This window comes from Chelmon rostratus, chromosome 6 (genome assembly GCF_017976325.1).
Source record: "Chelmon rostratus isolate fCheRos1 chromosome 6, fCheRos1.pri, whole genome shotgun sequence".
In the NCBI taxonomy this organism is placed as follows: Eukaryota; Metazoa; Chordata; class Actinopteri; order Chaetodontiformes; family Chaetodontidae; genus Chelmon; species Chelmon rostratus.
In genome coordinates, this window is record NC_055663.1 from 14,813,823 (window position 1) to 14,840,090 (window position 26,268).

Sequence of the window (26,268 nt, forward strand, 5' to 3'; positions counted from 1 at the left end):
ACGTTTTAGGTATCCGCCATTTTGATTTCCAAATCTGACAGGTTTTTTGTTGCCTGCCTGCTGAAGTGTAATTTGGACAGTGTCAACAAAGCCGCCCGGCAGGCCAACCACCGTGTAACGGCACCGTAAATGACATTGCAACCGGGAAAGGGTAGTATCTTCAAGCTAACAGCGCAGTCATGAATGACCAGCTATGGGCCTCTGAGTGACCTGACAGCCAAAGTCGCCGAGTTGCCGTTCAGCTTGCTGATGACGACTGATGAAATGATGGGCAAAAGGTAACAGTCGCTTGTCTTCTGGGATTAAAAACGTAACCTAACGTAAACCCCGTGCGAGCTGCCAGGCTGTCAAGTGGTCGGAAGACGGTAACGCTAACGCTATTTCAGGAGGACATCGTCCCACCTAGCCACGCAGCCGTGATAAACAACCGACCACTGTTAGCTTCTGGTCTAATAAAAACATCGCTGGCCACCGGTACCCTGTGGAAATAGTTTGGTAACGGTGGCAACATGATTGAGACATTGCTAGCGGAGTGGTTAAAGATCTGCATGCAAGGTAAGCGAAAGGTACTGTCGCTAAACACAAGAAACGCACTGACAGGATGGTAACAGGAGACAAGCTAACTTAACGTGAAGTTACGATAACCGTCTGGATAAGCTAATTAACCTTAATTAGCCCTGATATGAGTGTTAGCCTGTTATAAGTGACACCCGTTATTAGCTAACACTAACCGCTACCAGCTGAGCTCGGGACGCCAGAAAGGCCTGTCCTAAAGCTGACCATGGTCGTGCTGTGGTTTGAAATTTAAAATCCATATCTAAGCTACAGGGAAAGCACGAATTCCTGAACTTCAAAGCCTGAGCTCTAAGACACCTGTTTGTTTAGCCTTGACATGTTTATGAAAGGGATGGGGACGCAAGGGCAGCATGCACAGAGATCGTTAATGTTATGCAATCAGTTCTATTGGTGCTTAGAAAAGAGCAAGTTGTGATCAAGCCTCATTTTACACTGTAAAATAATATATTGCCCACGTGTTCTAGTGTATACCTGCTGACTTTGCGGTATCCGACATCGTATCCATTTTCGTGCAGGGCCTTAACCACAATCGAGACAAACACATGCTAGATCAGCTTCATATTCACCATGGGAATCAACTGTTTAAAGGATAATGGACTGAATCATAGGCCGGTTTTATTTAAATGGATGGGTCTTCACTGTATCTGTGGTCTGGTTTGGTTCAGGAGGATGTAAAGTGAATACCCCACCCCTCCTCCCGTGTTAAAGCTATTGGCCAGTGACAGCTCTTGCCTGCCACATATAGTGCTAAACTGTCATTCTCACCACATCCAGTCTCAAGTTTGCGCTTTCTAGTAACACAGATGTCAGCAAATGCAAGACTCAATAGTCGTCCCCCAACTCTCTGGCTGACACGTTTTCTTTCAACACAAGTATTCCTGTCACACACTGAAGCTAAGTGTCTTTTTGCAGGGGCATTTGTTTTGTTAAACATTATCATTCTTTGATAATGTAGCTGTATGTGTGAGGCCATTCTCGAAGCAAGCTGGGTGATGTCAACACACAGATGTGCAGCACTAACTCAATTAGAGATGCATCGTTCCTGGTCTTTCCAGAGAGGAGTGCAATCCTAGTCTCTGCACTTGCATGCTGACCTTAACTCCTCTGCTGGCTACAAGGAAGACAGAGCAAATCTCCCTGGAGATGATTGGTTCACATTTATTGTTTCTTGTTTTCTCACATGTCATTTCCAGGTTCAACCCAGTCTCTCCTCGATTGGTGTGTGTGTTGCTAGTATGAGTGAAGTGGGTGTGTTTGTGTGTTCATTGTGTGAATTTGCTGATGCTGATTGATGTCGAGGCCGAGCAATGACAAGAAGGCAAATGGCTGTTTAGCAAGATCTGACTGAGGATATAAGTCCTTTCCAAATGTAAGAGCAGGCATACATACAGTACATTCTATCACAAAATACTTTCAGCCCACAGATAAAAATGGTGTCATTAACATCAACAATGTATGCCTGCCCCATCCTCTTTTGGCCAACAGCTAAGTGTGTGTGCCTGTGACCTCAGCCATGTTTTGGAAGTTTGACCTACACACGTCTTCTCACCTGGAGGCTTTACTTGACAAAGAGGATGTCACTCTCACTGAGCTCATGGACGAGGAAGATGTGCTGCAGGAGTGCAAGGCTCAGAACAGGAGGTCTGTTTGTTGTTAGCTTTAGCATGTCAGCCGCACAATCATATTGTTACATTTCAGTTTCCAGTAATTCCTGCCAGTGCTAACTGGTGCTCCTCTTTTCATCATTATGGATTTGTAGACTTCTCCTGTTCTTGTGCCAGGACCAGTGCATGCAGGAGCTGGTCCGTATGATTACCACAGAGCCCCCTGCTGGTGTAGAAGAGATCAAGCGTTTCAAGTAAGTGGTTGGTGTTGAATGTGCTGATGCAGTATACGGTCTAAGTGTTTTTCTGGTGGTGCACTACATCTTATCTCATATCTGCCATTTGTAGTGAAGGTGAGAGTTTGAGTGGGCTCAGATCTGTAAATAAATGGTTCTTGATCCAGACCACTAATAATGCATTCAAATTTTAAAACTACTTCCTTGCCTGTTGGATACTCAGCCTGTGAATACAGCACAATCCTGCTCCAGAAAAGATTGTCTTTTTTCCCGGTTTCCTTTAGCAAATGTACAAAGGCAGAAAATAAGAATTGATTTTGTTTCTGCTTTGTTTTACTGCTAGGTGTGTTCTCTTTATTTATTACAGGTATCCAAATATAGCCTGTGAGCTGTTGACAAGTGATGTGGGAGTGATCAATGATAAGCTGGGTAATGAGGAGCCTCTGCTGGAAACTCTGTATGCCTTCCTGGAGCAGCCGTCCCCACTTAACCCACTCCTGGCATCTTTCTTTAGCAAGACAATTGGGAACCTTATCACACGGAAGACTGAGCAGGTAACACACACACTCACACAGGTAAATCAAAGGGCATCCTCAGAGAAGATGGCAGCAATGTTTTCGAGTTGTCGTGATTTAATTCACAAAGTCTGAGGGGGTGCTTATGGCAAGATAGTAGAAACTGCTCACGCTGGGAATTACTCTCAATCAAGATGGCTGTAAAGTTTATTTCTCTTGAAATGCTAACAAGCAGATGTTCCAACACTCAAAGCAGTGCACATGGTTATGGTTTTACCATGTTAGTGGCTGGGCCTGTGGATGTCAAGGTCAGTAGATCTGTCCATCTGCCAACCAGCTTGTTGGCTCAGAGCAACATATCTTGGACACAGCCCAAAAGCTGTGACATTTGAAATGGATGTATTTGTTTCAAAGGGGATGATTTGGAATGATTGTGGTGACCTCAGTGACCTTGGCCATCACTTTGCTCCATGACACTTAAATCAAAACTAATCACTGGACTTGATGAAAGTTGCTGTGGATGTCATTGCCACTAGTACTCAGTTCACCAAAATCACAAAAAAAAAACAAAACAGATTTTGGATGGAATTATTTAGGATTGTCTGCACAGCTCACATTAATATAAATTCATGTGTGTAAATATGCTTTTAAGTGGACAGGAGTTGTATAGTGATGTTTGCATAATCTATAGTTGCATACTTGGGTTTGGTTAATGAACTGCTTAGATTTATTATCACCAAGTGGACCTATGAGATTTTTAGTGAGGCAACTCTGAAGACACCTATCTTACCAGACCGACTGGCAATGAATTGGCTGACACTAATTGCTGGTGACAGGTTTTAAAGACTCAACCATGAAGTTAAATGAGTATTGCACACTGAGGAAAGGCGTAACCAAAACGTCTGTACATCAAAACTGAAGAAGAATTCAAAGGGTATTCTGATAGTTCTGTACGATCAAAAAAAAAAGAAAAAAAGCCTGTGTACACTGTGTAAAACATAAATCAAACAGAGAACATGTGATAACTTGCTAATTAAACAGTGTCCTAACTTTTTTTGGAATCAGGGTCATTCATGCATGTGCAGATGCTTTCAGATATCTACTTCTTTGAAATGTACGTAGGAGGTGTGGGGAATTTATTTTGTGATGTTCAAATCACTGAAGAATTAATATTTTTAAATCATGTCTTTCCTGAAACAGTGTCCCACTTACTCATGATAATCATTTTTCTATGCAATAAATAATCCCAGTGACAACCTTTGACGGGTCATGTGTCGTCTTCTTGATTTGAGCCTTGACGTCAGTTTCAGTTTTGTGTCATGGTGTTTCCTCTGCTCTCTGCTTTGTTCCAGGTGCTTAGTTTCCTGCGACGGAAGGAGGGATTCCTCTCCCTGGTGCTGAAGCATATTGATACATCAGCCATGATGGATGTGCTCCTAAGACTTATCAGCTGTGTGGAGCCACCCCCTCTTCGGCTTGAGACACTCACTGTATGAGACAACAGGACCCACATTTATGCTTTCATACGTTACACACTGATATTGTTTGCAGTGACAATGTGATATTTATCTCAATAGTGGCTGAATGAAGAGAAACTCGCCCAGAGACTCATAGAGCTCATTCACCCTGAGAGAGATGAAGAGGTAGAAGGGCATCTCAGTATTTTTATGTTAATGATTAACTCCATACTGTAATACACATACGATCACCAGCATTCACAGACTCCAGAAATGAAAATTCACAGTACTGAATGTTGAGGTGTGTCTGTGGTTTTTCCTCTCACAGAGGCAGTCCAATGCATCTCAGACTTTGTGCGACATCATTCGACTGAGCAGAGACCAGGCCAATCAGCTCCAAGAGATTTCACAGCCTGACCCTTTGCTGACTGTGCTGGAGTCGTAAGTCAGACAGATACGCGCGCACACACACACACACACACATGTTTGCACTCTCTTTGAAGGATGTGGAGACGTATTAGATTGTGTGTTTCTACAGGCAGGAGTGTGTTGAGCAGTTGTTGCAGAATATGTTCTCAGGACAGAGTACTGAGAGCTGTATCGTCAATGGCATTCAAGTTCTTCTCACATTACTGGAAATCAGGAGGCCTGTGTGAGTGTGAGACTTAATCAATTTTAAACTGTGCATACATAATACTATCCAGCTCTACTTCATAAGGACCTCTAAAGAATTATAAGGATTATTAAATGTTGTAACCTACCCATTTCCTGTTTTTGATATGTGTTTGGTGTGTGTTTATGACAGGGTGGATGGTGTAATGGATGCTCAGGGATTTGAGAGAAGTTACACTGTTAACAGCAGCATTTTGTTGGCCATCCAACCACACTTGATACACTTCCACCAGCTACTCCTGGCACCACCCAAGGTACATAAACAAAGATATAATCATCTGGTGGGCCTTAATATTAGCTGTTGTAGCATGAGAGTTCATGCTACACATGATAAATATATATCACAATAGTTATATATAAAATATGTATTGTAAAATATAAAAATGAGAAATCTCCTGCACAGCAGCTTGTGGCAGACAGTATGAATAGCATAATAAAAATGAAGAAAGGGCTTATCCCACACCCAAGGGTCAGTGCCAAGGTCAAACTCTTACTTTCAAAAAGTGAGAACATGCTATAAATATTAATGATGTTCTCATTTTTGCTGCACAGCAACCCCTTTCCTCAATAGTTATATTTGATGTTCTGCCATTTAGATAATCATTGCTATACATTAGTTGCACATGTAACAAAACTCTGCTAAACCTCCAGACTGTTTCCTCTTAAATTCCTCTGTGCCCTCTATCTGTGCGCTTTTAGCGAAATCCCATGCTGACTACTCTGGGTGTGCTGGAGGAACCATTAGGGAACACACGTCTGCACGTAGCCAGACTGGTGGCCTCTCTGCTATATACCAGCTCTGCTAGCCACGCAGTCGTAGCACAGGAACTCTGCCGACTCAATACAATGGACCTGCTGCTGGTGAGATGAGCAAACATGCTCAGTTTTCAATGCTGAAAAAGTGGCAGATGTTGAATGTCCCATGGAAAAATATATGCCTTTTTTTCAGGACTTGTTCTTCAAGTATACTTGGAACAACTTCCTGCACCTCCAAGTGGAGCTTTGTGTTGCTGCCATCCTCCGTCCCTGTGCCCATGAAATGAGACTTCAGCCTGGCTTGGGAGCCCAGGAAAAATTCAAGCCTAATCAGGATGCTTCACAAGAGCAGGCTTTGACTGAAACCCCTTCTGAACCTCCAGTCACCCCTGAAAACTCTGCACATAATCTAATGGTGACTCATGTAGGTGTCTCTGTTCGCGTTTGAAACAAAAGACTTAAGTGACGTTTGATCCGCTCGCTCGTTTTGAATGAAAACGATTGATTGATTGTTTCTTTGTCTCTCACAAGTTGTTTCAGCACTGCCACCTTGTCCAGAGGATTCTGGAGGCTTGGGAAGAGAATGATAAAATACAGTAAGGACCTTTGAAATAATAGTATGATGTTGTTTTTGCTAACAGGCAGCAGCGTCTGAGGGTCTCTAATGTGGTACTTTTGTGTTCAGGTCAGAAGGTGGTATGAGAAGAGGGTACATGGGACATCTGACCAGGATTGCCAACACAGTAGTCCACAATTTGGAGAAGGGCCCAGTTCACACACAGATTAGTAGCCTCATCACAGGTGTGTGGACATGTTCACTCCCACTCCTATGTGACAGAAAGTGGTTACAATGCTGTACTTGAATATTGTTTTCTTAATGCTGCTGTTGTTGTTGTGGTGCGGTTTTTGCTTGTAGAGCTGCCAGAGGACTACAGAGGGCGCTGGGAAACCTTTGTGGACCAGACCCTGTCAGAGACCAATAGGAAGAACACCATAGACCTGGTAAAACACACACAAACACATGCTCATTTAAAGTATGTAATAGCTGTTTGGAATTACACACACTCAAACTTCAAGTGTGGCATTTGTGGTGTTTCTTTCACTGTCCAGATTGGCACTGGAAACCCACGCCCATCCTCAGAGGATGATATGGAGAGCCCCTTCCCTAAAGAACTGACACTACAGCAGGTACCCAGACAGACATAAAAACTGTTGAGGGCATCTGGTATCAGAGATTGTAATCTATTTCAAGCTGTGATGTGTGTTTTAGGCCTTTTCAGACTACCAGATCCAGCAGATGACGGCTAACTTTGTGGATCAGTTTGGCTTCAATGATGAGGAGTTTACCGATCATGATGACAGCATTGGGTAAATGAACTGACACTCCTCTCTTTGTGACAGTGAACTGTTGTTAATGTGTGTCAGATGACTGATTTCCACTGTTATTGCAGGGCAACGTTTGACCGAATTGCAGAGATCAACATCAACATTGATGCAGGCCAGGACAGTGTGAGTGAATTCACATACTCGTTCTATGAAGTTGTATTTCTGCTGTTCTGTGGGGCTGCAAATGTATTTGTTAATTCTGAAAGGCACACTAATAAATTTTGTGGCCACTAGGGGTGAAAAATAATACTAAAAATAATCAAAACAACCTGACAAACACACAGCCTACAGTTGCTACCACCTTACAGTTCCCTCCTAACACATGCAGACAGGTCTACCCTCCTTTTACATTACGGTCAGTGCTAGCATCAGAAATATTGATTAATTCAGGCCCAAGAGTTAGCCTTCATCTTAGTATTTGTTGTGCAGCGTGAACATTGATGTAAACAGATCAAACTGAACACATTTGATTTGTCCGCCTATCTTTTGCAGGCCAACACAGCTGTGTTTGAAGCCTGTTCCAAAGAGAGGATTCAGCCCTTCGATGATGATGAAGAGGACATTTGGGAGGAGAAAGAGATCAACTTTGCAACACAAACCAAGTCCCGTAGCCGGTCAGACACACCACAGTAAATACAGATGCTCTCAACATTATGTTTTGCAATTGTTTATTTTAGCATTATGCTTTTGGTTTCATAATGTATGTAACTTTTTTTGTCCTTGCTCAATCAAACACATTAAATGTTTTGTTTGATTCAAGGTTTGGTGGGTCACGATCATCCCAGAGCCAAGCAGCCAGTAAAGCTTGTGATAGGACAGCAACTTCTGGCACTGAGGCCTCTGACAGAGCAGCAGACTCAGACTCTGAGGAGGGAGAGGATCCTAAAGATGACCTGGATCCTTTCTCAAGCCAGGGCCAGTCCGAGGCAACAAAGAGTGAGAAATATCATATTGTATAGTGGTATAATAGTTTGCCCTGTATGTTGGGACTAAAGCAGGTTTTGAACGAGTGTCTCATGTAGAGTGTGTGCGGCGTTTTTCATACTCAGGCACAGGCTGGATAGCAGACTTTGGGGAGGTGAACTCAAAGGCTCCTGCAGCAGGAGTGGGTTTTTCAGCCTGGGACACTCCGGACTCCCAGCCAGCTGCCACAGAGGCAGAAGAGAAAGGATGGGCCAAGTTCACTGACTTCCAGCCTTTCTGTTGGTGAGTCTGTGTGTGTGGTCTTAGTATGAGGATCTTACTTGAGAAATTGCCTGAAAGCATCCTAAAGCTTTGTTTTAATAAAACCACATAGATACAGATCACCCTTGCATCACCCTTTCAGTAATTATGTAACTGCACACTGAGGAATAACAAAGAAATTGTGGTGATAATTAAATAAGAATAGACTATATTTGAATTAAACCATGGGAATTTGAAAAATATCATGTGATACTTTGCCTGTATCTCACAGCCTTAGACTAAGTTGAAGAAAACAGTTGTGTGGGACCAGTTGTATCTTTTTACCTGAGAAAATATTTACAACTATGCACAAATCCTCGGCAAAATAATTTGCTAAAACTAATAGTAAAGCATTGAAAGAGTAAATTACTTAATAATTGTTTTCAAGTATGATATTTAATGTGGAGGCTAAGGGCATAACACAAGTTGGCATCTAAGTCTGAAATTTATTTACAGCTTGAATTTAAACAGATATAACTTCCAAGCCTTGGTTGTACCTTGAAGTGGTCCATGATTTATTTTTTTTTATTCAAAAGATTGTTTTTCAGTACAGGCAACCATAGAGACACACCCTAATGAGGACAAATAATGGATTAAATTTTATTGACTGTGTATTTTCTGCAGGTTTTCTTATCTGTGTGTCTTTTGTCCCCAGCTCTGAAACAGGCCCCAGATGTAGCTCCCCTGTGGACTCGGAGCTCAGTGGATCAGACAGCACCAAACCAAACCAGAACCGTAAGTTGCTACTGCATGGCTTTTTGTGTGATAATGTAAAATGTGTATGTTCATTAATACAATATTTAAAAAAACTGTACTAACTGTTTTTGAGAGTAAGATTACTATGCACACCATTTGTGATAAGTTGTCACAATTTTGGAACAAACTGAAATGCTCTGGATTAGAAGCCGGGTTCTTTTAGTCTGCAGACTTTGCTGAGATAAACCCAAATTAATGTAACAGCAAGACAACAGTCACATGACCCGAACCGACAATTAGCATCTCTTAACAACTGCCTCTCAGTCTCTTACCTCACTGATGAGTCGACTCTTCCAGCCACATGAACATGTGTACATGCTAAAGTCAGGTGATTTCTCCTTTGTCACTCTCTGCAGCGTGTGTGTGGAGTGTGTGCGTGGCGAGAAAAGCTCCACTGGTGGCGTCGGACAGCTCTTCCTCCAGCAGCTCAGACAGCGATGAGGAGGAAGGCAAGACAGAGTCTGCGACCAGTGAGACGTTCACCACAGAGACCATCACCACAGGGGCTGGCAAGGAGACCATTCGGCTCAGCGTGGACGCTAAAAACGAGAGGGCAGTCTTCAGCAGGTACACACTCGAATGATGTGCAGCTGTTCTGTCTTGGTTGATGCTGATGCTGTTTGCCCCCCCATCCTACTATACTTCAAAGTGCTTTTATAGAGCCCTTCTTTCCCTTTCCCCTTCAGACTGTTTTCCCGAACAATTTTACTTCCACCTTCTCTGTTTTTCTTCTGATATTGCCCTCCTCCTGTCTGTTCCCTCCTTTCTCATCGCCCCTTGACTCCAGAGTATTCAGACCAGCAGTGAGACGGTATGTTGTGCTTGAGGTCCTCTGCTCTGGAGTGTGGAATGTTTTCCTGAAGTTGTATGAAGGATTTTGAAAGGTCATCATAAGAACAGATGTGCCACATGTTTTTTTTTTGCCTGTTGCATTTATCAGGATGCGATGTAATAATTCATTGGGGCATAATTCAGGACAAGCCTAATTCATCACAAAAATATACTAACCCACAACTGGGGACTTGTAGAGATCCTGCAGGACCTCTGCCCCTATGCTAGGCTTACCCCATATTCTCAACATGACCCTGTAATTTCAAAACACCACTGGTCTCAGGGATGACCCCCCCCCTGGCATGAAACAGCCCACTTGGAATTTTAGAAATCAGATGTAGGTCTGTTATCTTACTTATGCAATTACCCCAAAAGACGAGAGCAGTGTAAGACTCTACTCACTGCAGTTACATGATACAGATAACTCTTGTCTCAGTCATAACACTGATACACATTGACATGATTTGTTTTCTCTCAGAGCACCCACACTACTAACAGTTTGTCACATAGCATGCTATGAAGAGAAGTTGCTACCAATCCAACATTCTAACAAATCAGTACATTAGCAGGTTACTAACAAACAGTGCACCTGCACTGAGCATGCTACAATTAAAGCGAGCCTACTTGGAATTTGAGAGTGAAGACCTTCGCACAAACCTTAGCAACTGTGTGCCCAACTCACTTTGATTTTGGTCAGTGACAGTAACAGTAGAGTGGATGTACGGGGTTGCTGTACGCGCTGGGCATGGTAATGTGGGCAGTGTGGACAGCTGAAAGCAGATATCTGTGGTGGGTTTTCACCAGTTGCAGAAACAAGCGTCTGCAGTTTGTTGTTAATGAAATGAGTTCAGGTGACAATCATAGCTATCCATCTAGTTTGTTGCAGCTACGTTTGTTTTTTTGCAGCGAAGCAGACAAGGTGCCAGTAGAGGGACTCGCCATCAAAGACAAAGGGATAGGCAATGAGAAAGAAAGCGAGAGTGGAAAGAAACATGGAGATGGTCCCAGCCCGACTACAGCCAGTCCAACTACCCAGCCAGCTGCTGTCACACAGTAAGTGTATGTCTGTGTGTGTGTGTGTGTGTGTGTGTGTGTGTGTGTGTGTGTGTGTGTGTGTGTGTGTGTGTGTGCGCACATGTGTGATGGGGTATACAGCAGAATAAAATAGGAGTGAGATCACAACATTAAACAAATGCTTCAAATCCCCAGTAAAGGGATGCCCCCTGTACGAGACTCCTGACATTTCAATCTAGTGTGTTAGTCCATCAGTTTTGGGTAATATTACTTTAAAAGTAGCTTGTTACATTATACATTATACATGCTTTGAAAGTTACTGTTACATTATAAGATTACTGCCATTAAAAAGTAACTTACCTACAGAGACAAGTAACTTGTAAGAGTACTTTTGCATATCCACAAAATAAAACCCCTTTGCAACACAACCCTTTGTATGTTGGTTATATTATCCAGAGGGTGTGTTGCTTACTGTACATCTAGCCTTGAATGTATTTCCACTACTGTCATTGCATAACCTTCTCTACAGCCCATAATCTGTAACTGTGCAGGCTAATAACAGGAATAACAAACACACTCTTCCCTCTATAGCTTTTTATTAATGACTGTGTTTGATTACAAGCAAACAGAAACTCAGGGGGGCTTAATACACAAAGTCTAACAAGTTCATTGCAGTTGAATTGCAAAATCAAACAAACAAAAAACACCTATGAAGTACATGAAAGTAAATAGACCCTGAGGGATAAAATGTTTACAGTGACAGATTGCTTTTTTGAAAATGAATAACTAAATAACTGATTGTTTAAACTGCAAAACTCACACGCTATTACAACAAAAAAGTAATCTCAGTACCCCCGGTACTGCTGCCCATTGTCTTATTTGTCTCAAGCGGTGTTACCACATCCCGGATCTTAACATTTGAAGAATCAGTTCAACTCAATGACAGAAGCATGTTTTACCATTTATAATAGTAGTATACAGCCACGCACAGAGACATAGCGTTTCCAGCCTTGTCACCTTTTTATGAGATCCCCACACTTGAGGCTCCTGTCACCACCCCGATACTGAGGGAGATTCAGCAGCGGTTTTTATTGACAACTTTCTATTGAAGCTGAGAAAAAGTAGCCAGTGTTCTGTGCATTATCATCAGGAACAGGTCATTTTTCTCTCTCTTTGCTGATTTCTTCAGCTGTGATTGCTCTGTACTTTAGGGGTGTAAATCGAATTCCGTTCACCTCCAGTTTATTTGGGTGGTGTCAGAAGTCTCAATGGCAGATGTCTCTAAAGCTTGGCAGATCTTACCAAACTTGTCTGATTTTTCCTTTCTGTCTTTTTTATCATTTTCTTTTACCTTACAGAGAGATGCAGCCCTCTCCTAATGGACCGGCCTAACGACGCAGCACAGGCACACACACAAACACACTCTACACACACACACACACGCACACACACATACACACACTTCATACCTGTCCATTCAACACACAGCCATGCCACCTTTGCTTCCTGTTCGCAGCCCTCCTACGCCCTTGTTTTTTAATCTGAAGAATGGGAGATCCTCAGTGTTGACGTCAAACGGCCCTTAACAGTATGTATGCTGGATAACACAAGTCTATGGATGGGTACTACTGATCTCTCCTGCACCCTCATGACATAATTACAACTGAACCACTTCCAAGAGGAATGTGTGTTTTAAAGAACATTGTCGCCGTGCCAGAACCCCAAAACGTGTGAACTATTTCCAAATGTGATTTTGTTTTCTTCCCATTGAACTTGGGAAAGTGAAAACACTCTCACCTGTTGCGATGAGCAGAGGTTACGCTGAGTGTGCCGGCTGCGGAACTTTAATTCTAAGAAAACAAATGCATAAGTCTGAAATTTGACCTTTTATTTAATTCAGCATCAGAATTTCAGATTGTTTGAGCATGTCTGCTCTCCGGGCATTAAATCACAGCCCAGAGACTTTTTCTATCAGAGCATTTGACTGTTTACACTTTAGTAAAGAAAACTGTATTCAAATAGTCAGCCAAGATTACAAAAGCCAAGATGCTTGCAAAGCTAGCTGCCATCTTCTCTTCATCATTTCAACATTCAGTGCCAGGCAGAAATTTTAATAGTGCTAATGTGTGAGTGATAATAATTTGGCTTTTTTTTCATACATGCTACCTAAATCTTTTCTCAATCCAAGTAAGATTCCTTTGCTTTGATCACGTGGAACATGAATAGTTGATTTGGAGCATCAGATCTGGGAGCATCACGTGTCACTTCCTCTTCAAACCTCTGACAGATTCATGTAGTTTAGAGGTGTGTGTGCTGCTGTATCCATGTGTGTAGACACATGTGTGTGTTTGTGTGTGTGTGAGCTCTGTCTGAGAGACAGAGTGCCTTCTCAGGTCAAAAGAGAGGTATGCAGATACAAAGAAAGCACACCTGTGTAACACACACACACACACACACACATACACAGTGCCATACACACACGTATACACAGCCAAATCTATACACACATGCAAAAAAACCAACACAAGACACAGTGATGTGCACATACCGATTCATATCACCCTCAGAGCTGTTTAAATGTAATATTGTGAAATTTGAACCTGTATTAGGTTGTGGCTATTCTTGGTAACATGTAAACGTAATATAAATGTAAACAGTATATATAAACATTATATCTATTTTTGGAATAAATCCAATGTATGGAAAGGCGGTTGTTTTGCAGGTTGCAACGTGTGTATTGTATGTGTGTGTGTTGTACTGTTGAAATGAGGCAATAATGATGTCTGTGTTTCGGTTAATACCCCAGCATCAGTTCCTGTTCCTCTGCTACACGCTTCCTACATGGAGGTTTGGCCGTGTGCATGTGCGTGAATGAGAGTCTGTAGCATGTCCTACATGTTCTTTTCTTACAGGACGGTTCCGGCTTATTAGAACCTGGGTCTTATTTTCATTGATCAGTTTTAAACAAAATACCAGGTTAACTACCGCTACAGCTTTTACCTTCAGTCATATCATTGATGTGCACATATTTATCCTAATGATGGATTATTATCAACTAGAACTACACAATTTTTTTTTTTTACAGTCAAATTACTTGTAATTTTTTCAGGTAAAAATATCAAACAATATCTAATATCAGTTTCTCAGTATTGAGGATTGGCAGCTTTTCTTTGTCTGACGTTATAAAAACCATAATATCTTATCTTTTGGACTGTTGGCAGACAAAACAAGCAATTTGATGGCACCAGTTTTCTGACAGTTTATATACCAATCGATTAATCGATAAAACACTCATTAGATTAATCAATAATGAGTGGCAGCCCTATCATTAACACTTTGGGTGCACACACTTTCATATTTGTTTCCAAATATAGTTGATTCTATATAATCTGACTAAACTGTCTTGACTGCATGTTATTAACGTTCAACTTGTCGAGTCAAGCCAATCGTAACAGATTGTAGTCGTGGCGAAAACTGCAAAAGCAAGACCCAAGTTGTAATAAACGTGAATCTTTTAAGTTTGCGCGCGCCAGACATGTCGGCCATGCTTTACTTTATCTTTCTCCTCGTCTCTCTCTTTCTCAGGGCAGGAGTTGACTTTAATTGCGTATATGCCTACGAAGCGATTTACATAGATCGTTGTATTTATTTTGAAAGCACTTTTTCGAGAAGCACTTTTGGTTTGTGTTTGGTGGTGCCAGGTGTCACCGCATTAATCCCCCCCTCTCAAAGAGGTGGCGATGTTTGACTTGAATGAGTGAATCATGTAGATACTTTAGAGTACTTTTTTTCTTCAATGCTTTCTGCCAAAGTGTGTCTTCCCACCAGTGCACAACTGGGTTTCTGTGAAGTAGCCTCCTTTCTTGCAATGGTCTCACAAGCCTAGATTTATCTAAAGCAGTCTTTGTTTGATCCCTCTGATTTTTTTAGTTTTTTTTTTCAGTCATGTGATGGCATTATCAGCAGTAGGAGAGGATGCCACACGTCAAAGAAAGACTTCATCTCAGATCATAGCCATTTTGCTTTTATCTGTTCAGCGCTTTGAGCTGTTTGAAGTGGAAGTGCACAGAGATTAAGCATTGGTTTAAGTCAGGGTGAGGGGAGAAAAACAGGGCTGTTTTTTGTCAGGGTGTGTACAGGGTCAGAATACGTCATCCCGTCTTTCACCGAAACCGAAGCACTGCGTCTGACCCTTACCTTTATGTTCTTGGTCTGTGTGTGTGTGTGTGTTTGTGTGTCTCCTTCACCTTCAGAGCGGTGTGTGTGTGTGTGTGTGTGGTGTAGCTACCGGTTCGTTGTGATGTTATGCATAATGGCATGAGGTACAATGCAGTCATCTTTAAGTGCCATTAAGTTTGCACATGAGCCTCATTCACCTCGTTGGGTATGTGCTGTTTTGTACAGCGTGTGCCCAAAACTTTTAATTGAGAGACGATGGGTGTTAAATTGTCACATCGTCCCATTGGATGCTACTTACACTGAGGCCGTTTCAAAGTTAAAATATTTCTTGCATTATAGCTCATTACATTTGTGTGTGTGTGCGCGTGTGTGTGTGTGTGTGTAGGAAGAGGTGTGAAAGACAGCCGTGTTGTAAAATGCCTTTTTTGTAAAGTGGACTGATGCTGGTGTTTTTTTTTTTTTATTGTTTTTTTTTTTCATTTAGAGAGTAATGTGTCTGTTACTTGTTGTCAATTTAGCTTGTACATTCAGATATGAAACTAATAAATATGTCAGACCAAGAAGAATCACGAGTCTTTCATGTCACATTTACAGCCTGCTGCGACACACACAGTGCAAACACACACACACACACACACACACACACAGAGCAGGACTTGGTCTTTGGAAACACAAACATGTTTACCTTAGGGGCAGGTGAGCTGGTGGATTATGTTGCTTCCCGCTCCTAACTGTATGTCTCCTACACATGTGAGCCACACTAGCAATTAATACTACACCCTCACCCCGTCTCGCCTCAGTGCAAACACAAACCAGCCTGTAACACACATCTTACTGTGCTGCAGGCAGAGGTGAAAGGAGTTCATGCAGCACATTTCACCCCCTCGTACTCACAACTCTTTTCAGCTTGGACTCTAGATATCGTTGCCCTCTCTCTGTAGGGTGTGTGTTTTCATTCCTTGGCTCGGATACATCATGTATGTCAACGCATTCCCCTATATTTAGTTTACAAGTGGAGCGCAGACGCTGAACACACCTGCTGCCGCAGCTCCGGCCTCTCCTTCCTCTCCTCACTCCTCCTTTTCCTCTCTCACTTCCACAGAGGAAAAGCTTCACTTTGTCACACACACATGCCTGCCCTCTCTCCTTTGGAGAGGGCATCCTTGTGCAGAGGAGTGTGTGCGTGTGTGCGTGTGTGCGTGTGTGCAGTGGGTGGAAAGGGGAAGAAGGCGGAGTTGTGTTTTGTACTTTCATGGGTTGTGGAGAAACCTGCCTGTCCGCTTGGAGCTGAGGGAGGAGGAGCCTGTAGGGTGTGGGACTCCAGACAAAGGAGACACACTGACACTGGATCACTGGAGCGCAGGGAGGAGCAGACAGCTGGAGAGCCTCACTTTTCAACGCAGGAAACGATCCACAACTCCTGGACTACTTTTGTGTGTGTGTGTGTTTTGGAAAAGTTTGTCAGAAAGGGAAGCTCGTGTGTGTCAGCTGTATGGATTCGTCTGTGAGCTGAGGGATGTTTGTGTCAGAGCAGCAGTTGCCACATGCTGCCCGGAGTGTGTGGAAGTGTGTGGGTTAGTGTGTTCGGGATGGAAAAGTGGGGCTGGCACGACCAACAGCTCCTCTCTTAGTTTTTACGCCATGGGGGGTTGCCATAGCTACCCCTCAGCTACAAAGGCAGACAGCAAGACTCTTCAGCCTTCTGACATCAGCAGTGAGAAACTGTAAGTTGTATTTCCCTTCATGAGCCTCACACCCATGTTTCCTCTCTGGAAATAAGTCTTTTCATGTGCTGTCCCATCTTTGTACAGTCAGCCTTATGCGCTCTTGTGTTCTGAAAGGACATAAATGTTTGTTACAGCACTGGATGAGACATGACTAGAACGCTGGCTGCACATGGTTTACTGAGGAATGTTCTCCAGATAAGAGTGTGTGTGTGCGTGTGTTACATATTTGTGCGATGGCATCAGTGAAGGTGGAGATTCCTCTAACAGCAGGAACACATGTTGAGAAGTGGTTTGAAGTAAGACGAGGGGAGATTATATGTGTGCGTGTTTCCATTCAAATATTTGCTCCAGGACGAATGTTTTTCGAGGCAGCTGTGCTGGGGAGGACTGTTTGGCTCTCCCACACTGCAGAGGTAAAGGTAAACAGATGGCAGAGAGCAGGAGAGCAGGGTCACAGAGGAGCGTGTTTACACACAAACACAACATCACAAGTAGCTCCGGGTGCTGTGTGTGTGTGTGTGAGTGTGTGAGTGTGTGCTGACAACTGGCAGCCAAGAGGCCGTAATGGAGTTAATGCCATGGAGCTGGAGCTGAGCAGGATGTTAACAAAAGAAGTTCCTGTGGATGTTAGAGAAGCGTGTAGGATTTGCACTACGGCCCCTTCGTACAGCTAAAAATGACCAGTGGTGGAATGTAGGCCTCAATAATTAACATTCGCCCAAGAACCACACTTCAGTACAAATCTGAGGTACTTGTACACGCCAATTTCTACTTCTACTCCACTATATCTCAGAGGGAACTGTACTTTTTACTCCACTGCATTTATCTGACAACTTCATTAGAATTTTGACAGCATATGAAATGATCTTTTGTCAAAAATAAAACCACCCAAGAGTTTATGCAAGTACAGCAGAAACGATTAGTTGATTATTTAGTGAGCAGGATTGATGGGAAATTCATTTGCAACCACTTTGATGACTGCTTTTCATGTAAAAACATTTCATGGCTCCAGATTTGCTGCTTTCCCTTTTAATTATTTCAATAATTTGAATGTGTTTTTAATGATTTCGAGGTTTGAACTGTTGGTTGGACAAAACAAACATTGCGTCACTATGGCTTCTGGCTAACGGCATTTCTCACTCGGTTTGAAAAACTTTTCCAAATTTGTACAAACCAAACCATCAGTTGATTAATGGAGAAAATAATCTGCAGACTCATCCATAATTAAGATGATCATTAATTGCAGTTCTATACAAGATAAAAATGAGCTCCACCTCAACCAACAAATCCTGCTTTTACATTAATGCGTGAGTAATAATCATCCAGTGATATCATATAAAGTTTGACAGTAGAGCAGGCACAGGAGACGTTTTGTACTTTAAATGCTTTATGTGCATCTTCCTGATTATACTTACATACTTTTACTGAAGCAACATTTTCAATGCAGGACTTTTACTTAGTAGTTTTACTACTAGTTTTACTGTAGAATCCAAGTACTTCCTGCCCCAATAATGTTTACATTCTTCTCTGTCACTATTCGTCTCTCGCTACCTCTCATGACCTTTACTGTGGACAAAGACCCGCTGTTTCACCCATTAAACTAATTCTGCCTGCCCAGCCCTCACACACACACACACACACACACACACACACACACCCCAGAGGGAGTGAAACCCCATAGAGCTGACTGTGTTTCCCTTATCGCAGTCAGCAAGGTCACACTGAATAAACTCTCAGCTGCTGTCTAAAAACCGAATGCGGCAGCTGCCTGATTCTGCTGCACCTCGAAACATTCACGTTAATCCAAAGCGGCGTCTCAAAAAAAAAACACCCCAGCTATCGACGAGACAGGAGTCGAGTGCTCTTCAACATCACAGCACACACCACCTGTGTCAGCGTGGCCTCCGTTTGTTTGCATAAAGTCAAATCATGCTGACAAGTTTGACTTTCCAGTACACACTGGCATTCGCAAACACTGTCAGTCATTTCCTGCACTCGCACTCTATCACGGGTCCCCAAGCTGCCAGTCCCATGGTGCTGATTATAAAGCACTACCTGTAGCTTATCAGTAGGTGTGTGAACTGATGGAGGAAAGAGAGGTTTGGTAAAGCTGGCAGGCCTCAGCACTCGCCTCTCTACATTATCTCGCACACTGTTAGTCCTCCGAGTTATTTGTTTTGCAGCTCTGACCACTGCAGCAGTGAGTTTCATTAACAGTAATTACTCTTGCTCTAAATTGACTTCCCTTCATTACATTACTTGCTGGTTTATTGGACATTCAGTTCTGCAGTTGCAGCACTGTTTGCATGTGTTTGCATGTGTGTGTGTGTGTGTGTGTGTGTGTGCGCGCGCCAGCCACAGAGGGAAAGACAGATGAGAGAGCTTCAGAGAGCGTGAACGTGTTATCTTCTGGCTGCAGCAGGAGTAATTAATCCACTGACCTATCGATTGTTTTACACAGCCATTTTTCCTGCCTCTCTATCCTTTCTCTTTCTCTTTCTGTCTTCCTGCTTCATTAACTCTGCTCTGTCTTCCCAAGGGGAATTAATAACAATAATCTGGAGGAGCGTCCATATCTGCAGCAGCAGTATGTGAGTCAGCGGATCACCCACACAGACGTGTTCGCCCTCACAGTGCTGCCGCCCGGCGTCGACCAGGCAGAGTGGCTCGCCAGCAACAGTGAGTGGCTCCCGTGAAACGCGGCAGGCTTCTGACTCTTTGTACCCCTTAAACTACCCAGGACACTGTCTTCTTCTTGATGTCTTTCAGCTGTGGCGTTCTTCAAGCACATAAACCTGTTCTCCAGTGCACTGTCTGAGTTCTGCACTCCCAGCACCTGCCCAACTGCCTGTGGACCGGGCAACACGTACGTCACTGAGTGTTATACTGCATGTTCTCAAAGGGCCAGGTCACCTAAATCACCCGAAAAAAATGTGACAGTATGCATCTCCATTATTAAAAGTGAAACTCCACCAATTTTACATATCAAAGTCTCTTAGGTCTTGGGGTTGTTTAAATCCTTTTGTGGCTCCAGAGAAATGTGATGAATGTCCTCAAGTGATGTCACTCGAGTCAGCCTCCATTGGGGCTGAAGACTACAAGTTTGAAAGTGGAAAAAAAAAATTAGGGGTTTAGAAAGAAGTGACCTCTGTAGCCCACTCCTCATCCCTGCTTGAGGATAGCAGGAGGGGGCTACATTAGCTGCTGCTAACAAACCTGAACCCCTGAGTTGCATCTTGTTCTTCTTTTCTTTTTTTTTTTTTTTTACATATCATCCTTTATCAGGCTGAAAACACAGCAAGTTGTGTCTTAATGAGCGTGTGTTGGTGTTGTCAGGGTTTATGTTTGGACCGATGACCACGGCAGGAAGCTGAAGTGCTCTGCACCACTTTACTTTGACTACGCCATGTCGTACATTCAGGAGCTACTGACTGATGAGGATGTGTTCCCCACAAAAGCAGGTAGAAGGCCTTTTATTTATGCTGCATTGCTCTGCATCGCATTTCAGTTCCAGCGTAAAGCCGTCATCTCATCCCTCTTTTCCAGGCTCCGTGTTTCCCACAGGCTTCGTCTTTCTCGTCCAGAAGGTGTTTTTGCTGTATTTCAGGACTCTGGCTCACATTTACTGGTCTCACTACAGAGAGACGCTCGCACTGGGCCTGCACCCCCACCTCAACACGCTCTTCACACACCTCACACTCTTCTGCCGGCAGCACGCCCTGTTGGAGGCGGAGGACATTGAGCCCCTGCAGGACCTCATCACAGCTCTGGGACAGCAAGGCTGGACCTAAAGCGCAAACACTCGTATTATGCACACACATTTTCACACACTTATTCACTTGTTATATCTGCTTATAAAGCTATATAGTGACTCTCACCACTCTGGGCCAAACTTCATAGTATGGATTTTCTTTGTAAAGGTCTGGAAGTTGTAAAATAGAAAAGAAAATGCTGTTTTTGAACAGTATGTGGGAGAATGAATGAGTCTGTTGTGCTTTAAAAAGCATTAATCAGACTAGATCAGGAGACTCCAGCTCCTGTTGTATATAGTTTTTATCAGGTATCATGATACTGTGTGAAACTGTAATACTGCATGTGAGTGTATTTTAACATAATGGTGCATTATTATATTTTGATAAGGTCAAGATCTTCAAGGTTGTTTATGTCTCCCCCGTAGACATAACACAGTAATAAAAAAAAACACTGAATTCTCCTCTGCCATCTTTTCCTATAAGACACCAACTGACTCAGACAGTTGGCAGTTATTATAAACAAAACGTGCCATCGAGGGTGGCGTGTTGATGAAAATGTGACTACATTGTTGTGGCTGCATCTGCATGGAACGACACAGCTTATTTCTGCATCTTCACATATGATTCTGTACTCTGTAATAAACATTTACAACAATTTTCTGCATATGGTGGATTTAAAACAAACAAGAAATCCACGTTTTCTCAGTTATCCAGGAAAGATCAGATAAGATCATTTAGGGTGACATTTAATTCTTTTTATCAGCCTCACTCCTCTACATTCGGGCACTCTGCACTCTCTATCTCATGTGTCGTCTTGATCCTGAAGTAAGTGCTGTTGCAGCCATGTCTCCAGGTGTTTGGTTTGAGTGCAGCACCACCTGCTGGCAGCACAGGCACACAGCATGTGTATCATTTTAACCTTCGTTCAGCTGCAGAATACTGCAGTCTGTAAATGTTTTACTGGCTGCAGCATATTGGATTTGAAATGAAACAATGATGATGAGGGTAAAGTGCTGAGTCTCAGCTTTCATGCTAGGGTTTTTATACCTGGTTTGGGTTCAACGGTGTGGTCACTGTAGTCACAAATTACAGGAAGTGTCAAAGGGCTGCGAGTCACACTATTCATCTATTACAGATATGAACACCCGCCAAGAGCCTTAAAACTGGAAAGTCAGCACTTAATGTAAACCTTTGTCATTTTTAATTTCAAGTTCAGTGTACTGGAGCCAAAATAATAGAAAATGTGCCACTGTTCAAAATACTTGCACTGTAGGCTACAGAGCCACAAAAGTCCTATAATGTTCTATTTTTTTTTCTTGTGTGAACACATTAATAACTTGAGTCAATGACGTTTGTTTCACCTCTATCCTTATTTCCGTGTCTTCTCTTTAGATAAGAAAAGCATCAGATATCTAAAAATACTACTGGTCATAGTATCTTTTATTCTTAATATGTGTTTACACTATGACATTTATTAATACAACTGTAATATTACTATTAGACAGCCATGTACTGTAAAACCTTTTTGTTATACTATTATTACAATCATCCAATAATCATCACTTATCCATCTATCTATTCATATATCATGGGATGATTGTATCAATAGTAGAACAATTAATTATTTGCTCAGTATATGGTTGAGACTGTGACCAGTATTTAAAAGCTTATGAAGACAGGAAATAAAGAGAGAGATGAAACAAAGGAAACTGATACAGGTTATTATCTTTTGCATACAAGATAAAAGATATCACCATATTGGACTTTCGGGCTCTGTTGGCAGGCTACATCTTCACAGAAACACAGATTTTGCCCATTTATCACACAGTCAGCAGTTGGAGTGGCAGCCATTGCTGCCACTCCAACTGCTGACTGTTTATAGACTGCTGACTGTTTATAGACTGTTTATCCAATTGCTCTGTTTATAGAGGGAACTAAGATGACATAACTCACTCAAATGTGAACAAAGAGACATAATACCTGTAGTTTTAGATTCAGTGTGATTTATGCTTTTAGGACGTTAATACATGGTGAGTAAATGCCCATAAATTAGCATATAAATAATCAAAATAAGACTCTCCTTGTAACTCCTGAACTTGCCTGAGAATTCTCGCATTTTTAAGTTTTCTAAAAGGGCTTAAAATGAAGCCCATAGCAAACTCAATGACTCCGTGGCAACATGTTAACATCCCTCAAAGGCCCCAGATTACAGTATGATGACTATAGGTCTGAAACTTGCCCAATTATTCCCCAAAATAGAAGAGAGACAAATTCCATTAGTATTGCCAGTAATATGATGAGTGTCAGGGGAACTTTTTCTCAAATTTGTCATATTGTCAGACTTTGAAAAAGCCCTGATTTATAATCACAAAATCTCCAAAGCAGAATAAAATAGAATTGACTGAAATCTCAGCAATAATGGACCCCAGACAGAGTGCATTTCCAAAGGGGGAAATTTGAGAGCAAGGCTGTTATACTGATAAAATCAAAAGACAAATCCTGGACATCCAGAGAAAACCTTTGTATGTGCTGACGGGCCATTTGACAAGAGATACAGGCTGCTTTTGTCTGCTGTCAGTCACGAAAACAGAATATCCAGGGCTGAAAGAAAACTGAAGTCACTGTCAGCTGACCCTCAGTTTTTCACTATCAGTGCAGCAGCATGCTGTACATACATTAGTGGCCCATGTACCATAGATGCAGATGTGCTTATTTCCCTTTTTCTTAGAGTGGGTGAGTGTATTTGTGCAAAATAAAGCTTTGCAGAACGCTGCAGCAACAAAAGCGAAGCACACCTTGAGATATGTTTGTTCAGATATTACTGTGTGCCAGGACAAGGTTTAGTCTCAACGCCCACTCACCCTGAAACCCTGAATAAGATAAACTGGGAATATATAATCAAAGAACTAACGATTCCAGCATTGTGTGTTTTTCTTTCAGCAACATGTAGTCCCATATGTCACCACAGGGAGGCATCAAAATACCACCACATTGTAATGTAAAGCTCTGAAAATACTAGTGTATAATTGTTTTGTTTTGTTTTTTTTTATTGACCAGCATTTCATTATTTGAATTTCTAGCATTGTCCTTACCCTAAAAGCCATTAAATCTACAATATTTTAATAGGAATAAACTGTCCATGCCTGCAGAGTTGAGTGGAATTCTACTTCAACATTGCCATAAGTAATGCATTAATATCGAATTTGATGCCTTTGTCAATAGCAGTTTTAGCTGGGTTTTAAGCAGCTCTTGGCAACCAACACTCTAATGCTGTGTTTTTGTGCTTTTCTGATTTAGAGCTCAAAATGACTGATCCACTGAAAACACAAAAAGCAGCTTGTCTGGCAAAATATTTCTTCAGTGTGACTGCAAAGTGTGCTCCAATGAAAGCATTCAGCTCTGCACCTCAATGCCGCAACCCTGCTGCATTCACTGACCCAGACAGTGGAGAAATCGCCTGCTTTGAACACAGTGACAGCCCTTTCTACCCATGCAGCAAGTCCACATCCAAAAAACTGGACTCTTCAGATGTAACTTTCCATTTTTATTCCTGGACTTAAACCTGGAAGGAGCTCAGATTATACTTACAGATTGTGAATGCGACCAGTCGTCTGATTTCCTCTCTGATTTCAGCCTGAGGTGTCGGGACAGGCTCGTCAAAGCTAAGACTGAGTCTGAAACTCAGACTTTCCATTGAGAGCCAAAGCATCTTTGCCTGCAAAGAGATCAGAGGCAGAGGGTATGAGTCTGGATTGTGTGGACACACACACACACACACACAGGTTTGTTCTTAGGATAGATAGGAGATAATGCACATGTTGGACTGAGTTGAGGCTCACAGTGTCGGAAACTGAGCTTAGGAGGTAATACTGCAAACTGCTGAGTCACAGACACACACACTCAGCCCTTTAATTAAGGCCTGAAGCGACCTCCACGTACTGCACAGAGCATTCTTTTAATCAGGTTCAGACTCTGAGCTTCTCATCTGTGTCGTCCTTCACAAAAAGAATAGTTGTTGTTATGGGGGAAAATGAGGAGAGCAGGATTGCCTCTCTGTATCTTTGCCTTTACTTCTTTGGATTGAAATAAATCAAGGGACACCATGACGATCGCGGCCGGGCTGGCTGACATGAACCCGGTTACACAACTGCAGTACATTAATTCCTCTGTACACACACGCACACCTCTGATATGCCTGACATAAGATCTTGCTCCATAAGGAAAAGCATGCCACAGGTTCCAGTGGTCTGGTTTTAGTTTCCAACCGTTTTGCCTTATAAATTAAGCAAAGTGAGCTCACAGCTTCTTGCCATAGCTTCCATATTTCTGTGAGCATCCCAAGCAAATATTGATTTTACCCTCTGAGACCTAGAGGCCTAATAAAGGCAGAGAGAAGAAGCATTTCCCCAAAAAAGAGATTTTTTTTTCTTTTTCCCTTAATCATCAGTCACAACTTCTCAGATTAATCTAGTAACTCCACGGGGGATCTCGGCCCCCTGATTCGGAACCAGTCACTCAAATGGGGCAAGTCGGTTAAATGCTGTAAATACTGTACAAGCAAATCTTTTGTGTATGGATCCACATGAGTCTCATGGGTGCCCGGTAGTAATCCCTTATTTGTTGTTTTAATTGAGATCGAATCTTGTGCCTGGCTGGAAAGATAAATGTCAGTTTTTGCAGTGAAATCTCCAAATGTCACAAGAACCTGTGACATCAGAGGCACAGCTTTTTGAAAAGGGCGAGTGAGCATAAAACCAGACCCACAAAGCTTTTACTGTATGTACAGTACAGATGCTACATTTGATCCCTCAGTTGGCCAATGGTCTGTAACGTCAGGATCAGGAGCTACTGTCAGGCCCTTCTTTCATCTTTTATCAGCAACGTTTTACTGCGAGCTAATTATTGATGGATGATGGTATTCAGCGGTTTCCAATCAATCATCCAATGACCTCACTCACACTTTTCAAACTCTCCTTACCCCACATGCATGGTGTCTCCTCACTTTGTCAATTTGTCAAGTATAAAGCTACCAGAAACACAAAACAATATTGTTTCAGCAAATATTTTTTTAAAATGTCTCACATCTGCACTTTTGACTGATTTTCTTAGCTTGAATCCTCCTGACATATAAATAAAGGTGTGTTAATGAATGGACTTTAATGTGACCTCACTGTGTTAATGATGGCTTCAACAATTGACATCTAAGTGGGTCAAGCTCACTCTGGCCACAAATATAAGTTCACTGTGTAAAAAAAAACTAAATCCAATAACACAATTTATAATGTCACCAATCAGGTTAAAATGAAAACAAAACGTTTGTGCTTTACCTCCATAACGAAGATTATGTGAGTGGCTGGAGTGGAGGTTTAATTAGGATGGGGTTCATTAGAGGTAAGGTTGTTGAGCAGGACTGACAATAAGCCTCCTTCCTCCTCCCTCCTTCTCCTCCTCTTCCTCCTCCCTCAATCAGCCTTTATAAATGAAAGAGCTCAGGACTCCAGTCGCTCCCGATGTGAGCCTCAATGAGTTTTCACGTCGTCTTTTCGCGGATTTCCTCGTTAAAAGCTGGAAGGCCAGCGTGCA

The 26,268-nt window shown here is 42.4% G+C and overlaps 2 protein-coding genes across 3 annotated transcripts; both read left to right on the forward strand.

The window, feature by feature from the left end:
- The first annotated feature begins 178 nt into the window (after positions 1-178).
- ppp6r2b (protein phosphatase 6, regulatory subunit 2b) lies at positions 179-15,658 on the forward strand. Of its 2 annotated transcripts, none has more exons than XM_041938458.1 (25): positions 179-278; positions 1,770-1,945; positions 2,062-2,217; positions 2,336-2,434; positions 2,784-2,970; positions 4,284-4,421; positions 4,509-4,574; positions 4,717-4,829; positions 4,927-5,040; positions 5,194-5,314; positions 5,760-5,921; positions 6,010-6,240; positions 6,348-6,412; positions 6,502-6,617; positions 6,733-6,818; positions 6,927-7,004; positions 7,087-7,184; positions 7,268-7,325; positions 7,695-7,831; positions 7,963-8,138; positions 8,252-8,408; positions 9,082-9,161; positions 9,539-9,749; positions 10,920-11,066; positions 12,386-15,658. In XM_041938458.1, exons 3-25 carry the CDS (start codon positions 2,090-2,092, stop codon positions 12,417-12,419), a joined length of 2,802 nt encoding a protein of 933 aa, XP_041794392.1. In that variant the 5' UTR covers positions 179-278; positions 1,770-1,945; positions 2,062-2,089; the 3' UTR covers positions 12,420-15,658. The 2 variants fall into 2 exon arrangements, with proteins under 2 accessions (XP_041794392.1, XP_041794393.1); XM_041938459.1 differs by having other exon boundaries at positions 7,695-7,816.
- Positions 15,659-16,544: 886 nt separating this feature from the next.
- Positions 16,545-21,340, forward strand: LOC121608002 (MOB kinase activator 2). The gene is made up of 5 exons (XM_041939092.1): positions 16,545-16,930; positions 19,473-19,612; positions 19,703-19,799; positions 20,270-20,394; positions 20,480-21,340. The coding sequence occupies exons 1-5, from the start codon at positions 16,848-16,850 to the stop codon at positions 20,722-20,724; spliced, it is 690 nt and encodes a 229-aa protein (XP_041795026.1). The 5' UTR covers positions 16,545-16,847; the 3' UTR covers positions 20,725-21,340.
- Positions 21,341-26,268: the final 4,928 nt, after the last annotated feature.